Raw genomic sequence first — 17,145 nt, 5'->3', positions numbered from 1 at the left:
CCCTGGAATGCAAGGCTGGTTCAACATACACAAATCAACAAACGTAATCCATCACATAAACAGAACCAAAGACAAAAACCACATGATTATCTCAATAGACGCAGAAAAGACCTTTGACAAAATTCAACAGCCCTTCATGCTAAAAACTCTCAATAAATTAGGTATTGATGGGATGTATCTCAAAATAATAAGAGCTATTTATGACAAACCCACAGCAAACATCATACTGAATGGGCAAAAACTGGAAGCTTTCCCTTTGAAAATTGGCACAAGATAGGGATGCCCTCTCTCACCACTCCTATTCAACATAGTGTTGGAAGTTCTTGCCAGGGCAATCAGGCAGGAGAAAGAAATAAAGAGTATTCAATTAGGAAAAGAGGAAGTCAGATTGTCCCTGTTTGCAGATGACATGATTGTATATTTAGAAAACCCCATCGTGTCAGCCCAAAATCTCCTTAAGCTGATAAGCAATTTCAGCAAACTGTCAGGATACAAAATCAACATGCAAAAATCACAAGCATTCTTATACACCAATAACAGACAACCAGAGAGCCAAATCACGAGTGAACTCCCATTCACAATTGCTTCAACGAGAATAAAATACCTAGGAATCCAACTTACAAGGGACGTGAAGGACCTCTTCAAGGAGAACTACAAACCACTGCTCAATGAAATAAAAGAGGACACAAGCAAATGGAAGAACAGTCCATGCTCATGGGTAGGAAGAATCAATATTGTGAAAATGGCCATACTGCCCAAGGTAATTTATAGATTCAATGCCATCCCCATCAAGCTACCAATGACTTTCTTCACAGAATTGGAAAAAACTACTTTAAAGCTCATATAGAACCAAAAAAGAACCCTCATTGCCAAGACAATCCTAAGTCAAAAGAACAAAGCTGGAGGCATCACGCTACCTGACTTCAAACTATACTACAAGGCTACAGTAACCAAAACAGCTTGGTACTGGTACCAAAACAGAGATATAGACCAATGGAACAGAACAGAGGCCTCAGAAATAATACCACACATCTACAACTATCTGATCTTTGACAAACTTGACAAAAACAAGAAATGGGGAAAGGATTCCCTATTTAATAAATGGCGCTGGGAAAACTGGCTAGCCATATGTAGAAAACTGAAACTGGATCCCTTCCTTACGCCTTATACAAAAATTAATTCAATATGGATTAAAGACTTAAACGTTAGACCTAAAACCATAAAAACCCTATAAGAAAACCTAGGCATCACCATTTAGGACATAGGCATGGGCAAGGACTTCGTGTCTAAAACACCAAAAGCAATGGCAACAAAAGCCAAAATAGACAAATGGGATCTAGTGAAACTAAAGAGCTTCTGCACAGCAAAATAAACTACCATCAGAGTGAACAGGCAACCTACAGAATGGGAGAAAATTTTTGCAATCTACTCATCTGACAAAGGGCTAATATCCAGAAACCACAAAGAACTCAAACAAATTTACAAGAAAAAAACGAACAACCACATCAAAAAGTGGGCAAAGATATGAACAGACACTTCGCAAAAGAAGACATTTATGCAGCCAACAGACACATGAAAAAATGCTCATCATCACTTGGTCATCAGAGAAATGCAAATCAAAACCACAATGAGGGCCGGGCACGGTGGCTCAAGCCTGTAATCCCAGCACTTTGGGAGGCCGAGGCGGGCGGATCACGAGGTCAGGAGATCGAGACCATCCTGGCTAACACGGTGAAACCCCGTCTCTACTAAAAAAATACAAAAAACTAGCCGGGCGAGGTGGCGGGCACCTGTAGTCCCAGCTACTCGGGAGGCTGAGGCAGGAGAATGGCGTAAACCCGGGAGGCGGAGTTTGCAGTGAGCTGAGATCTGGCCACTGCACTCCAGCCTGGGTGACAGAGCGAGACTCCTTCTCAAAAAAAAAAAAAAAAAAAAAACCACAATGAGATACCATCTCACATCAGTTAGAATGGCAATCATTAAAAAGTCAGGCACCAACAGGTGCTGGAGAGAATGTTCAGATGCAGGAACACTTTTACACTGTTGGTGGGACTGTAAACTAGTTCAACCATTGTGGAAGACAGTGTAGCGATTCCTCAAGGATCTAGAACTAGAAATACCATTTGACCCAGCAATCCCATTAGAGGGTATATACCCAAAGGATATATAAATATGCTATATAAATCATGCTACTATAAAGATACATGCACATGTATGTTTATTGTGGCCCTATTCACAATAGCAATGACTTGGAACCAACCCAAATGTCCATCAATGATAGACTGGATTAAGAAAATATGGCACATATATACTATGGAATACTATGCAGCCATGAAAAAGGATGAGTTCATGTCCTTGGTAGGGACATGGATGAAGCTGGAAACCACCATTCTCAGCAAACTATCGCAAGGACAGAAAACCAAACACCACATGTTCTCATTCATAGGTGGGAACTGAACAATGAGAACAGTTGGACACAGGAAGGGGAACATCACACACCAGGGCCTGTTGTGGGGTTGGAGGAGGGGGGAGGGACAGCATTAGGAGATATACCTAATGTAAATGACGAGTTAATGGGTGTAGCACACCAACATGGCACATGTATACATATGTAACAAACCTGCAAGTTGTGCACATGTACCCTAGAACTTAAAGTAAAATTAAAAAAAAAAAAAAGGAAATTACTGTTGCATACCTTAATTGACATGTGAAGGTATAGCAACAGAATATTTGTAGTGTATGCAATGATAAAGGGAATAAATTGAGCAGACTTGCCATATTTACTGAAAAAGAAGACAAATCATTTCACATTTCACTAACAGCAAACATACAGCTGGCTTACACTGTTTCATTAGCAGTATGAATTATACAAAAGAAAACATGCTAAGCAGCAAGCATGGTAGAACATAGAAAGCTTTGAACTTAGACCTAAGTGCAACTTCAAACCCCAACTTTGGCATTTAGACTGAATTATGTGGGCAAGTGATTTACATTTTCTGAGTCTCAGTTTCCTTATCTGCAAAATGACTATGTGTGTATTAAATGAACCAATTCATAGAAAATGTCTAGCCAATGCCTCGATACATTAGATGCTAACAGTGGTATTTTCCTTTTCTTTCTTAGGCTCTGTGAGTGAAGGATACTACAGGGAGAAATAAAAAAGTCAATCAGACACTGACAGTGTCTTCATAGAACCCACAGGATGTTGAAAATAAGCTTTAAATGTCTGGGATGGTAGATTGCAACACTAGCCACAACGCTTGCAGCTTCTCACATGAAGAGGTGGAATCTCTTTCTCCATCTCTTGCATTTGGGCTGTCCTTGTCATTTGCTTTGACCAACAGGACATAGTGGACATTATACTGTGATAGGCTGAGCCTGAACTTCAAGAGGCCCTTCAGATATCAATGTACTGCTCTTGGGAGCCCACCACCACCATGTGAACCAGCCCAGCCTGCTGGAGGATGAAAGACCACATGAGCAGAGAGGAGTAATCCTAACTGAGGCCCCCTTAGTCCAGTCAGCACCAGTTAATACAGCAGCTGAACACAGAGTATGAGTCGGTTCATTTAAGACCAGAAGAACTGCCTAACAGAATTGTGGGCTAAACAAATGGTTGCTGTTTTAAGCCACTAAATCTGAGGGAGAGGGATTAGCTATGCAACAGATAACATACAAATGTAAGAAGATATGGGGTCATGACATTTTTCAACCAAAAGACAAAATTATGGGAACAACAGTTTCAAAACAATAGTTTCAAAAGAGTTTCAGGAGTGATTAGTCATCAATTCCAATAGAATGATGTGGTATAAGAATTGCTACTGCATTAGATTAATGAAAGTTGCAAATCTCAGGGTTTCATGTGCAAATGATTCTTGGTAGCTGGAGGTACAGAGATTAATTTTTCCCAGGCAATATTATTCTGAGGTTTCTATGTTTTTGGAGTTCAGAAACTGTTGTTATGCATTATACATGAAAAAGAAGAAAAAGATGGCAAGGGAAGAAAAGCTGAACAAAACTAGATTTTGAAAATAAAATACCTGTAAAAGGAATTTGGGACAATGTCAGGGAGTTTTATACTGCAGGTAGCAAAAAGCAAAGCCTGGGTAACTCATGTCTTTCCCATGTCAGTCATCCATTGCAGAAAAAGGATCCTGGCCTTTACTTAACCTTTTTTTCCCCCCTTCTTTACCAAGTAGAGCACACCACGAAAGCGATTAAATATAATTTTAAAGTTGTGTCATATTGGTTTCTCTTTGTGCAGCAGACAACTAAGTGTGCCTTTGAAGGAAATAATTGGAGATATATGAAGGAAAAATCACCATGCAGCTGAAAAGTGCTTCTCTTAAATATGGGCTAAATTCTGTGATGTGTGTAATGGTTAACTTTGTGCTTATTTTGTGCGAATTTTGGACATCACCCACAGATTCTTTCTGCAAACTGTGAAGTCTGAAGAATGAGAAAGATGCCTTTTGTTCCCCTCAGTGCCAATCAATACTGTAACTGGGGTGGGCTGGGGTGGTAAAACTTACAGACAAACAGCAAGTTATTTGAGGTGACAGATGTCACGCCTCCTCCCTGCCTTCTAAATGCCCAGAAACATGCTAGCTCTGAGTAGCAGCCCTCAAATACTTTCTGATTTGAATTGAAATCCAGTGGAGGGCTTATCCAAGTTTTAAGAATGAGCCACTATGGAGCACACACATAAACTTCACAATGGTGGGTGGCACACACCTGATGCACTTCTTAGGACAGAAAGGACTATGGCTGGCAGTGAAAAGGGAAGAGAAAGAGTGGGAGGAATGAGAGGCAAGAAGCAGCGGGTAGCACTTTTCTCTGTATCAAAGAGTCATGAAACTAGGGTAAGGACAGAAAATTCACTCCAGGCATTCCTCAGCCAATCCTTGCTTTCCTCTTCCTTTCTTAGTTTGGAATTGCTAGTGAGGATACGAGTTAATGGCTAAGGAAGTTACTTTGCATTGGTCCAGAAGAGCAGGTTATAGAAACTCAGGTTTGGAAGAAAATTTCTTAGAGGTTGTCTGGTTTGATCTCCTTAAGCTTCCAGAAATTCCTGACTGTTGATCATCCAACTTTGATTTGAATGTTTCCAATTATGGAATCCACTCGATTGCTGTGGAGTCTCTAACTGCTAAGCTGTCATTATATTGAACTAAATATTGGTATCACACACCTTTTAGTTCTGTTTCTGTCCTTTGAAGCAACCAAGAACATATCTTCAACCTCTTGAAAAGCTGAAGAGGGGCCACACATTGTACAAGAAAGAGAGCTGGGTTAGAAGTTAGGACACTTTGGTTTTGCAACTGACTAGTTGGTGTCCTGCTCCCTCAATTTATTTATCTATCTATCTATTTATTTATTTGTTTATTTTTGAGATGGAGTCTTGCTCTTGTCACCCAGGCTGGAGTGCGAAGGCACGATCTCAGCTCACTGCAACCTCCCGTTCCTGGATTCAAGTGATTCTCCTGCCTCAGCCTCCTGAGTAGCTGGGATTACAGGTGTCTGCCAGCACGCCTGGCTAATTTTTGTATTTTTAGTAGAGATGGGGTTTCATCATGTTGATCAGGCTGGTCTCGAACTACTGACCTCAGGTGATCCATCCCCCTCGGCCTCCCAAAGTGCTAGGATTACAGGCGTAAACCACCGCACCCGGCCTCCTCATTTTATGTAACTTGTTGCTGCAGTAATCATATGCTCAATATTTTGTTAGTATTACTTTTGAAAGTCTGCACTAAGAGTGGAATATAATTGTGTAGCTATAGGTTGAGGCCAGGATTTTTTTGTTTTTGAGATATAATACAAAGGATACCGGGCATGAAACGGTTAGACTAGAAGTTGTAAACCCATGCCATTAAAGGCAGGTAGGTAACGGAGAGGTTTAAAGGAATGGGGAATTGGTGGTTTGGGTTCCTGGAAAGACAATAGGGACTGGTTGAAACCTGCAATTTAAAAGACATAATCTGTTTAAAGGCATTTGTGGTAGCCAGCCTCTAACATGGTCCCCAGTGGCCCTCATCCCCTGGTATTACCCCCCTATATAGTTCCCGCCTACACTGTACAGGGTTGGTCTGTGTGACCACTTGCACATGAAAGAAGCGATGGCATAATACTTCTGAGCTTAGGTCATAAAAGACTGCAGCTTCTGTCTGTGTACTCTCTTTGTTCTCTCTGGGGGAGGTCAGCTGCATGTCATGCGGTCATTCAGGCAACCTAGGGTGTGAATGATGTGGCAAGGAAATAAGGCCTGCTAGCAAATGCTCGGTTGAGCTTGGAAATGGGTTCTCTCCCAGCATCTCCAGTCAAGAGCTTGACTGCAACCTCATAAGAGACTTTGAGTCAGAACCATTCAGCTAAACTGCCTCTGGATACCTGACCATAGAAACTGTGAGATTATATGTTATTTCAAACCACTAAATTGAGGGTAATTTGCTATATAACAATAGATAACTAATATAGCATTCGGATTCATTTTAAAGTATCAATGTGCACATGCACACACTTTGTTGATGAAACAACATATACAGTTCCAGTTTATAACCCTGGGTTTCTCAATGAAACCTGGATCTACAGAAGCCAAAAGGTATGGTTAACGTGGCACTTGAAGGTCATTTGGCAGCTCAGTTTCTGCTGGAGGGGAGGAGATGAAATCCATTCAGAGCTCAAGCAGGGAGCTATTTTATCCACCAATGGAAACAGAATATAATTTTTCTTAACACTGTAGAGTAACAACAAACATTGGGACAGAACCTAGAGAAATCCGACTGAAATCCTATTTTATAATACAAAGAGCACTTGGGTTAGAGTAGAAAGCCAGGCGGAACTTCAGTCAAATCAAAATAGAAAAGTATTTCTCTGTCGCTAAAAACTAAGAACAAGCATTTCACAAAAAGTAATGGAAGAAGCAACCAGTTATGGTCTGAATGTTTGTGTCCCCCCAGAATTTATATGTTAAATCCCTAACCCTCAAAGTGATGGTATTAAGAGGTGGGGTCTCTGGGAGATGGTTAGGCTATGAGGGCAGGGCCCTAATGAATGGGATTAGTGCTCTCATAAAAGAGACCCAAGAGGTTCCTCTCCCTTTCCTTCATGTGGAAGTGGGCCCTCTCTAGACACGGAATCTGCCAGCACCATCATCTTGGACTTCCAGCCTCCAGAACTGTGAGGAGTAAATTTATAGGCCGCCTAGTTTATGGTATGTTTTTTACAGAAGCCCAAACAAAGACACAACTATTCTCAGAAATCCTAGAAATAACGTAGTCACTTGGGTTCTGAAACCAGAGATTGAGAGGTCACTCTCCACCCAATAGGAGAAGCAGATCTTAAGGGGACAAGAATACATATGACGTTGCATAGCTATAGGTTGACGCCAGGATGTTTTTGTTTTTGAGATATAATACAAAGGATACTGGGCATGAAATGGTTAGACTAGAAGTTATAAACCCATGCCGTTAAAGGCAGGTAGGTAACAGAGAGGTTGAAAGGAATGGGGGATTGGTGGTTTGGGTTTCTGGAAAGACAATAGGGACTGGTTGAAATCTGCAATTTGAAAGACATAATCTGTTTAAAGGCATTTGTGGTAGCCAGCCTCTAACACGGTCCCCAGTGGCCCTAGCAGAGGACTAGGATATGTCTTTGAATGAAGATGCCTGAAGGACTGAATAAAGAACCCGGACAACTAAAGAAAAAAGCCACGTATGGATCAGGATTGAGACAATTTCTTCAGGTAATGGTTTTTACTAATAAGTTAAGGAAGAACTGAAAGTGCGTTTTAGAATTCGACTGAATACCCTTTGTAGGCTTTTGCATAGAATTACTCCAACAACTACGCTGAATATAGAGTTAAATACGGAGAATAAATTTCTAGAGTTTAGATCCAATCATTCTCAATAAATCCTTTTGTTCTTAACATTAAAGAAAACCCTCAGGTTTTTTTTACAAATAGAGGCTGACAGGAATGGGTGCCCTACTCAGTCAGAATCCCAGGCCAGAAATCTGCACAAACAGGTTAAGTGGAAGCCTTAATAGGATACTGCTTTAACAAGAATTATTTCTGTCAACACAATGCAGAGTCATTATCAGGCAATTTCAGAAAGTGCCAGGAAGCATCATGTGGAAAATTATAATCAAGGCCTGGCTGAAGTTGGGCCATCATTATGGAAAGTGAGGAAAAATGCTAAGTGCAGCGTGGTGCTTGGCATTTTGTGGAAACACCAAAAATGTCAACTGGGGAGACTGAGAAAAACATGAGGGAGGAAGATGCCATTGGAAAATAAGCATAAAAGAGGATTAGTGTAAGATGAAAGCCCGTGTGCATAAATTAGTCAAATATAAAATACTGATAGTCTGTGATTTATACTGCTTGGAAGAAAACAGGCCATTATAGATACAAGAGACTGTTCACGATAGTTGTCAAAACTACTGCATTCAAATGCTGCCTTTTTCTCACTGTTTTCACTGATCTTGACATTCTCAAACAAGGGTTGTGGTAGACTGGTGGGCCTAGAACCTAGGTAGAGGTTAAAAGAAGAGAGGATGAGTTAACTATCTTTAAGAAGACTTGAGGGTTCTGGCACCCCACATGGTGTATTTCTACTTTTTTGCTATTTTTAGGTGAGACTGGGTTAGTTATTAACTTCAGAAGGAAGAAGGAGTCACCAAGAGAAACAGCTTGAGGAGCGAGGTGTCAGGAAGCTGCTGAGGAGGTGGAGAGGAAGAGAACTGTACCGGTTTTCCCTCAGTGGTGGTGGTGATAGAACATTTATGGGCTGACTGTATGTGAGGAAGGATTATATGATTGAAATACTAATTTATTTATTTTTGCTAGTTGTTCCTTTACCCACTTTGCCTTTCATTTGAAATTCAAGGAGACACTCTAGTCTATGCTTGCTGTCTCATGGAAATGACGTGATGAGAGAAAAGTGAAAAAAAAAAGTATAAATCTGGCTTTTATGTTTTTAAAAGCCCAGACATTTAGAGGAACAGAAATGACATATAGACAGAATATTTGAAAGAAAGCACCATGGTTAAGGACATGCTGCCTCCTTACCCTCAACCCAAAGTGGAAGAGGTTTCTTGGCTATATCAAATATTACACTATGGGAAGCTGCTTTCCCCAAATCCAGTCCCCAAAACTGAATCCTTCAATTTATCCAGTTACTTCCCCTCACACTTGATCATGTGCTTTAGGGGAGTCTGGCCGAGATCCAGCTGCTGGGTCCTGACTGGTGACAGCCAATGATGGTGGCCCCATCCTCCATGCTAGTGATTGTTTTAGGCATGAGGATTCTGCAAAATACATGTGAATGGACAGTTTTCCTCAATTTTAAGAAGAGATGCAAACATAAGATGGCCTCCTTCTGCCTCTGAAAGTGTTGCATGTAGAGAAGATGTTGCAACTGCTGTAGCCATTTTGCTTCCAGCCTGAGGAGGAGGCAGGCAGACAGATGGAAAAAGTCAAAAGAAGACTCAGAGAATCAGAGAAATGAAGCCAGAGCCCTGAGGCTTGTGGAGAGCTGTCTTATCTCTGAGCCTCCTTCTATGTATTATAAATTGCATTATAGTTTAAGGTAGTTGAATCTGCTTCTTTTGTGCCCTGCTGCTAAATGCATCCTAATTGGTACAGTGGCTGAGAGGAGAAAGGAACATGAAGGGTAGTGAAGAGAGAGGAATTACCATCAGTGCCTGGAACAAAGGGACTAGCCTTGAGGGACTCCCACAATCGGAAGATATTCCGCATCTTCATCTCACCCAGATCCCCCCCGGTGAACCCTAAACATCTCCAGGACCCAGGCTGTGTCAGTCTTTCCCATAAACACCTGATGAGGATGTACCTTCCATGGCAGCTAACATGAGCACTGAGGATTGCTCAGCAGGAATGGCAATTTCTCCTTAAGCAGAAACAATGTTAAATTTGTTAAAACATGCACGGTTATACAAGTATGTGAGAGAGATTTTTAAACCTATTACAACTTCCGGAAGGAACATGCTAATTACTACAGAATGTTGTGTTTAGCTAATATCAAGCACTGTGAGGTGGAGTTCCCTAAAGCTACATCCTTCTCCTTCACTGCCCAGGTTATTGTACTCTTTGATTGCAATTCCGCAAGGCACTCCCAAATGCAGTGGGGTTCAGTAAGTTTAGGACTCCCTCGCAGAAAACTAGTCACCAGAAATCCGAAGATTTTCTCCTAGCTCTACCTTTGTATCATTCTTGTGGATTTTGGCTGCTTGCTACATTTCTTACTTGCAATCTGCCACCTTCCACTTGCTTGTCTCTTGGCAACACCTGTGCATCTTCTGACACTATCTTTTGCATCTTGAAACAGGCCTCAGATGACCCTACCATTGGCCTCCCTCCCACGGAAAATAGACACAGACCAGTATGACTGTCATCCTGAGTCTCTTCCCAGATACCTGATCAAAACAGAGAACGGTCATTGAAAGGCCATTTCCCCAATTTGCCTAATCTTCTAGCTCTGGCTGCCTTGAGATGATGTAGTTGAGAGGTTTGGCAGCTGAGGCTGGGAGAAAGATGGGATAGTGGCATGGTCAAGTGGCTTATATGGGAAGGGGAATCTGACTGATGGAAGTTGGAAGAGCAAAGGCAAGAAGTGGGTGGTGGGGGTTGGGGGAGGAGAAGAAATGAAAGATGCTTAAAGGGAAATTGGTATAACATCTAGGAGAACATCTTAGAATACGTTTGTAGGAGGACTGTGAAATTCAGTTGCCTGCATGTGCATTGTGGCTCCTTTACTTATACCTGCTAGACCTTGGGCAAGTTACTTAGCTTCAACTCTTAGTTTCCTCATCCATAAAATGGGGATAACACCACAACTACTCCACAGGGGTATTGACAGAATTAAATAAGATAATAGAGGTAAAGAATTTAGAACAACACATGCCACTGGGAAGAATTCAATACATGTTAGTTTTGTCATTATTATTACTCATATACTTGACAAAAATATTTCTATATTACCCAATTTCTAGAATTGTATGAAGAGGGTTACATACATTGATGAATAGAGTACTTCTATCTTTTATTATAGAATTTTTCAGCTAAAAATACAATTCATATCACAGAGGTCAAAATAAATTTGGTATGACAACACCACATCAGTTCTTTAGAGTTTACTTTCTTTGTCATTTGTGGCTTCAGCACCTGCCTGCTACTTTCTACTTTTCTGGTACACACAAGTATGGGACAGTGAGAGACAACTGTGCCCTTTTTAAGTGTAACATGTTAATCTTATTAAAAATAATAGCAAGAGAAAAATGCCATGGATATTTAATAACCTTTTTAAAGAGTCATTACATTATGAAAACACTACCATCTGTAGTAAAGGGTATCAGATTTGTCAGGAATTATTAAAATTTGCAGATTAATCCTAAATATTTTTTGTTTCTCTATTATACTGTCTTTCAATTGCAGGCCTATTATTTTCCAAATGTAACTTTTAGTTATTAAAGGTTGATCTGAGTTTTCATTATTCTTTCTTTTATTTATCTATTCTCCTGAGCATGTTAATGGGCAATGGAATGCCTAAAACATGTGAGGAGAGCAGAGGAGAAGAAAACAGTCCCAGAAGGGAATGGGCAAATAGACATGGAATAATTGAAAGCTGGCTGTAAGTGTTATATATCATTTTCTATGGTAGTAAGTAGATATTAGAAATACTTAAAACCTAAAGAGGCACTATAAGTAAAGATGTATAACTGAAGCCTACATTTATTTGACAGCTACTTAATTTTTTTTCCTGTAAAAAAGAACTTCCAGCTTCCCAAGACCCAACATTGAATTCAATCAGAGGTAAAGATTCTGGACTATTGGATTAAATGAGGAGGCAGGAGCTCCTATCTCTTGCAGGTGGGCAGCCAACAAAGTAACTTCAACAGAACAGCAATTGGTCCTCTGGTCACTTGGGAAACTCAGACTTAATTGAGATGGGCATCAACAAGGGAGAAGCAATTCTTTTGTAAACAAACAAAACTGTAATCATATGAAATAACCTAGAAAATAGATGACAGGAGACCTTTCCAATCTGTGATTTGGTAGAGAATAGGACTTCTCTTTCTGTCTGACCTCTGAGACATCTTTGCAGATACTGAAAATATTGTGATAGATAGTGGTGACTCTAGAGTCTTTTGCTCTGGCCAAACAGTACAAGGAGAATTTGTTTTCCAAATTAAAAATCCAGATTCTATGAATTTTATATTTAAATATCCTCAAACAGTAAGGACCTTACATTACAAAGCTGAATGCTCTTTGAAGCCCATGTTAGAAGAATATGGATCTGTTGCAATATGTAATGTGTGATTTCTAATACAGTGTGAAACCAGGGCCAGAGATGAAGATAGGGACACATCTCAGTTTGCCAGGGATGCTGTGATATGGGTGAGCATGAGCATTGTCTATGGACTGAATTGTGTCCCTCTAAAATTCATATGTTACGGTCCTAACCCCTAGTACCTCTGAATGTGACTGTTTGGAGAGAGGGTCTTTAGAGATGTGATTAAACTAAAATGAGGTTATTAGAGTGGCTCCTAATCTAATATGACTGGTATCCTTATAAGTAGAGGAAATTTGCACATGGCTGGGTACAGAGAAAAGTCTATGTAAAGACTCAGGGAGAAGACCATCTATAAGCCCAGAAGAAAGCCTTCAGAAGGAACCAACCCTGCTGACACCTTAAACTTGGGCTTCTAGCCTCTAGACTGTGAGAAAATGAATTTTTGTTGTATAAGGCATGGCATCTAGTACTTTGTTATATCTGCTTGAGCAAACTAATACAAGTTCCATTTGTAGTAGAATATGTTAAACATCATTACATAGTCCATGCCTGCACTCAACGAAGACCGGTTCCCACCATTAAGACAAGTTGCTCCTTCTACCACTTGGATGGAAATCAGCTTAAGGAGAGACGTTAGATGAGTAACAGTCAGTGCAAGGGTCCCTAGAGTAGGGGCAGGGGAGAGGGCAGTGTGTGAAAGGAAGGGCTAATTTTTTTTTTTTTAAAGGGCGAGTTTTTTTTCTTTTTTTTTCCCTATCATTTTGTTTTTATAAACTAAGGGCTTTTTTTTTTTTAAAGAAAATTCTCTATTGCTTTCTTATTACAAGAGCTTTACTTGTTCATTGTAGAAATATTAGGAAATACAGATTAAAAAATGAAGAAACAAAATATAACTGTGATCTCACCACTCAAAGGTAACTGTTCATACATTCTTGTAAATCTTTCCATACTTTTTTCTATAGATACATGAATTTATATAATATATATAAATGGAATGATTTATTTTTTGCTATCTTTCTGTGTCAATAATTTCTAATTTAGGGCATCATTTCTAATGTCTGATATTGTTTCATTGTATCTATTATGTCCTAGAAATAGAATTGGTAGGTGGGATGTGTCTAGACTTAGACATATGTAAAGACTTTTAATATATTTTGCCAAATTGCCCTCCAGAAAGGATGTAGCCATTTACATTCAGCAAGTCTATTTTGAGTGCAACATAAAGCCCTGTCACTGGTAACTCTTGACTCAGCTGCTCAAGGGCTTTCAGCCAAAATCCTAGGAGGGGAGTGAGGAAACTAGAGGACACTGAAAAGCTGTGCCACAAGTGACTCAGATCCTGCAAGTGGCTCGATGGAGGAGTGTCCCGTGTTGGTGGCGGAGGTTTTTCCTCCCTTAGCACAGGACAGGCTGCGAAGAAGCATGGCAGGATCAGTCGTCCTGCGCCCATATGGGACCTGCAAGCTCTGCCAGGAGTAGCCACGTCAGTGCAGCCACTAGGGGTCGTCCTGAAGAGCATGGCACCCACAGGGGTGTGGAGTGAAGCGTGAAGTGGGGGCTTGTGTTGCTCACGTGAGCGTGGAGGAGATATCCCTGAGGACCTCTGAGTAAGCTGAGAGGGACCCGTGGAATGAGGTTCCAGGGATTTCACTGCAGGGAGCCTGAGATCATTGTGATTATGACCCCTGGTTGTTAATTTTATTCCTCGAGCTTTCAGGGCCTGGGAAAATACACATTATTTTAGGGAAAGAGAACAGAAGGACTGATAGCCTTTGCAGTTTTTATGCATTAATGGGAGATGGTATTTGATTTTGGTTCCTTGCCCAGTATAAGAGATCCCAGGGGGCCTAGTTAAAAGGAAAGCCAAGCTTATCTTAAATGAAAAATAAAATATTTTATTTTATAAACATGAAAATTATGTGGCACTCAATAAAATGTGTTGGCAAGTGAATGTCTGCACATAATATGATAAATTAAATAGGTTAACTCCTCTTGGGAGAAGAACTTGAATTTTACTTATCATTGGAAGACTTTGAAATAACTTTCAGCAGGAGCCTCTCTAAGGAAGATAAGCAGTGGTCTGATTTGCTGGTAGATGGAGTGTATGAGAGAGGGAAAGAGCACCTTCATTGTTGACCAGAAATGATCACCCTTCTACTGTGTTGCAAGATATTCACAGAGCACCTGGTGGTTCCTGGGTCTTGGACCTTTGCTGGTCAGACGTCACATATACATCAGAATGACAGTCCCATTGATCTTAATGTGGCCCTTATCTGATAAGTACATTTGTAGATACAAGTGAAGAATTAACATTTTGTTGGCTTCTTTGAAATGTAAATTTAGCTGCCAAAGTGGTTTCCAAAAGTAAACTTATGTTCTGTACATTTGCCCAAGGCAACAAATAAATTTCCAATAAAACAAACAAACAATTCTTTCCCTGGGGTTGTTTTCTTCTCTCTTCAAGTGGCACTATGGAGAATTAATTACTTCATAATCTCACTCACTATTGAATTAAAAATGGTTATGGAAAAACAGGGCTTACCATCTATCACTGGTTTTGGCTGAGAACTTTTGAGGCGCAGCGAGGGCCGGAAGCGGGTTCGGTCGTTGAAGCTCCAGCTCTTCTGCACTTTGGTGGGGCTGCCCTCGGCTGTGATGTCAGTGCTTGGGGACCTCCTGTCACCTACTGAGGCTTGTCGGCTCTTAATACTCTGGCCCCTGGGGCTAGCCATGCGCACTCGCTCCTTAAAACTCAGCTTCTGACTGTGGAGAACAGAGGCATGATTATTCCATTTTAAGCAATTTCTCCCACTTTGCTTGGTAAATAATTTGATGAAGCTCATGTGGTCATATATTTCAATAGACAAGATGTTTTCAGCATGTAGGAGCATAGCAATTATTTTTCCCTTATTTAAGATTTGAGCTTTATCTAATCTCTATATTTGCATTCATTTGAGATCAATCTCATTCTACAGGTACATACATCCTTCTTGGATTCATTGTAGAAAGGACTGAGGTCATACAGCAGTCTGTACACAATTACACCGTAGAGAACCAAGAACTGTTTTGGAATTCACTTGAAAAACAGTTGGGTAATTTTAGCTTTAACCTCAACTTCTGAGATTAAAAAAATTATATTTTGTTTGGGAGCATATCTCTTTGTAATTTCTAGACATTTCTACAGGTAAACAGGGATGACAGTTACATATATACCTACATTTGGCATGCATTTTATATTCCAGGCAAGATTATGATATCCATAAATTCATGCAATCTCATAGCAGTTGGTAGCACCACATACATAATATTAAACATACAACACTTAACATTAGATTTCTTTTATGCTTACATTCATTCTTGTGAGATGAAAACCACACAAGATAGAACAGCCTCAACATATAATGAATGTGATGACTGATGAACAGAATGAGATGTTATGTTCACTAACACAATTTCCTGCTAGTTAACAGGTTATTGATTTGCTGTGGCAGCTACTGGTAAATTATATTTGTTCAGGCATTCAGTTCTCTGATGCTGGCTAAGATTGAATTGTTGTGGGCTGATAAAAGAAGCATTAACAACAATCATAAAATCCAAAGTGCATCTTCACACATTTCTAATCAAGAGATATGCTGTGATATGCTAGGAAGGGCAGGTTGGGATTAGAGACATGGGGGCTAGGGTCCTCATCTCTAACATGGAGATAAACATAGCAACACAGCTGAGGGATTCTTATGGAAATCAAATGAACTGTAAGAAGCTTTGTGTACCCATTCTGGTTTTTTTTTTTTTTTTTTTTTCTTGTTTCCTTTATAGTGTAATTATGCCATTCATTAGAAGGTGATACTGTCATCAATGTGAGAGGCCCAAGACTCTGCAGGGCCTGAAGAAATCATGGGCAACGGGTCTGAGGGAAGTCTCTCAGAGCAGCTACTCTGAGTCATGCCGCGGCCTTTGTAGGGTATGAAAGCAGCGTTCTCATGGATAAGGCTTATTTGAGACGAAGTGGAGGCCTTGTTTTTTCCACTTACCGCAATGTCCACTGTCCCCAACTGCAGCATGCCAACAGCAAATGTGTTTAGTGGATATGTGTTTTGTAGCTAACAAGAAACAGTAACATTTATTTTTCCATGCCTAGTTGCTTAACAAACGATATTCTAAAAGGGCACCACGTTTTATGTGTGTTTACATGAAAACAAATCAAATCATGATCTGGTGGTCAGGGAGTTCTGGAAACAATAAACAAGTTGACCATGCAACTGACAGCTCCCCTCTGAAATGCAGATACAGCTAAGTCCAGCATGACTTGCTGAAGGCACATGCAAAGAACAGGCCGGGCAGTCTGGTGATGAGGTTAGGTGGGTTCAAGAGTTCTTTCTGACAATCCCAACAGTGGAAGGGTTTATCTGTACTTGACACATGTGTGATTAAATGATAAGATTACATTAAACAAGAGCAACAATAACATCATAAATCTGCATCTTTTAATTCTCAGGCTAGGTTTTCCATGTCATCCCAAAGCCTTCAATTATTTAAACAAATCTGTCAAAGGGATAGTGCCCAAAATGTCTACTTTTCTCAAGCTTTTTTTTTTTTTAAATTGTAACAGTTTCAAATCTCTTTTTAGTTTCAACACATCTGTTCCATAATTTAAATTTACAACGATCTAGTTCAGGAAGCATATGCTCACTTCTGCACCTTTATTTAGATTAATGAATAGCTCAAGTTGACATAGGTATCATTACAATTGGTCCTCACTATATTCGATTTTATCTATTACCTTTTCTGGAACTAACAGATGCTAATTACTATAAAAGGTTGGCTTTTGAGAAAAATT

General features: G+C 40.1%; 1 protein-coding gene across 2 annotated transcripts in view; it reads right to left on the bottom strand.

Annotated features, from left to right (window-relative positions):
• Positions 1 to 17,145, bottom strand: part of KCNQ5 (potassium voltage-gated channel subfamily Q member 5) — a 609,909-nt gene that overhangs the window by 62,030 nt on the left and 530,734 nt on the right. For both annotated transcript variants that reach the window (XM_030929123.1, XM_030929124.1), the window contains one exon: positions 14,851 to 15,071. In XM_030929123.1, coding sequence (XP_030784983.1) covers positions 14,851 to 15,071 — 221 coding nt within the window. The remainder of the gene's footprint in view (positions 1 to 14,850; positions 15,072 to 17,145) is intronic.

The sequence above is a fragment of the Rhinopithecus roxellana genome, chromosome 4, assembly GCF_007565055.1.
Source record: "Rhinopithecus roxellana isolate Shanxi Qingling chromosome 4, ASM756505v1, whole genome shotgun sequence".
Classification (NCBI taxonomy): domain Eukaryota; kingdom Metazoa; phylum Chordata; class Mammalia; order Primates; family Cercopithecidae; genus Rhinopithecus; species Rhinopithecus roxellana.
The sequence above is the reverse complement of the archived record's forward strand: the minus strand, read 5'-3'. Positions and strand labels throughout refer to the sequence as shown.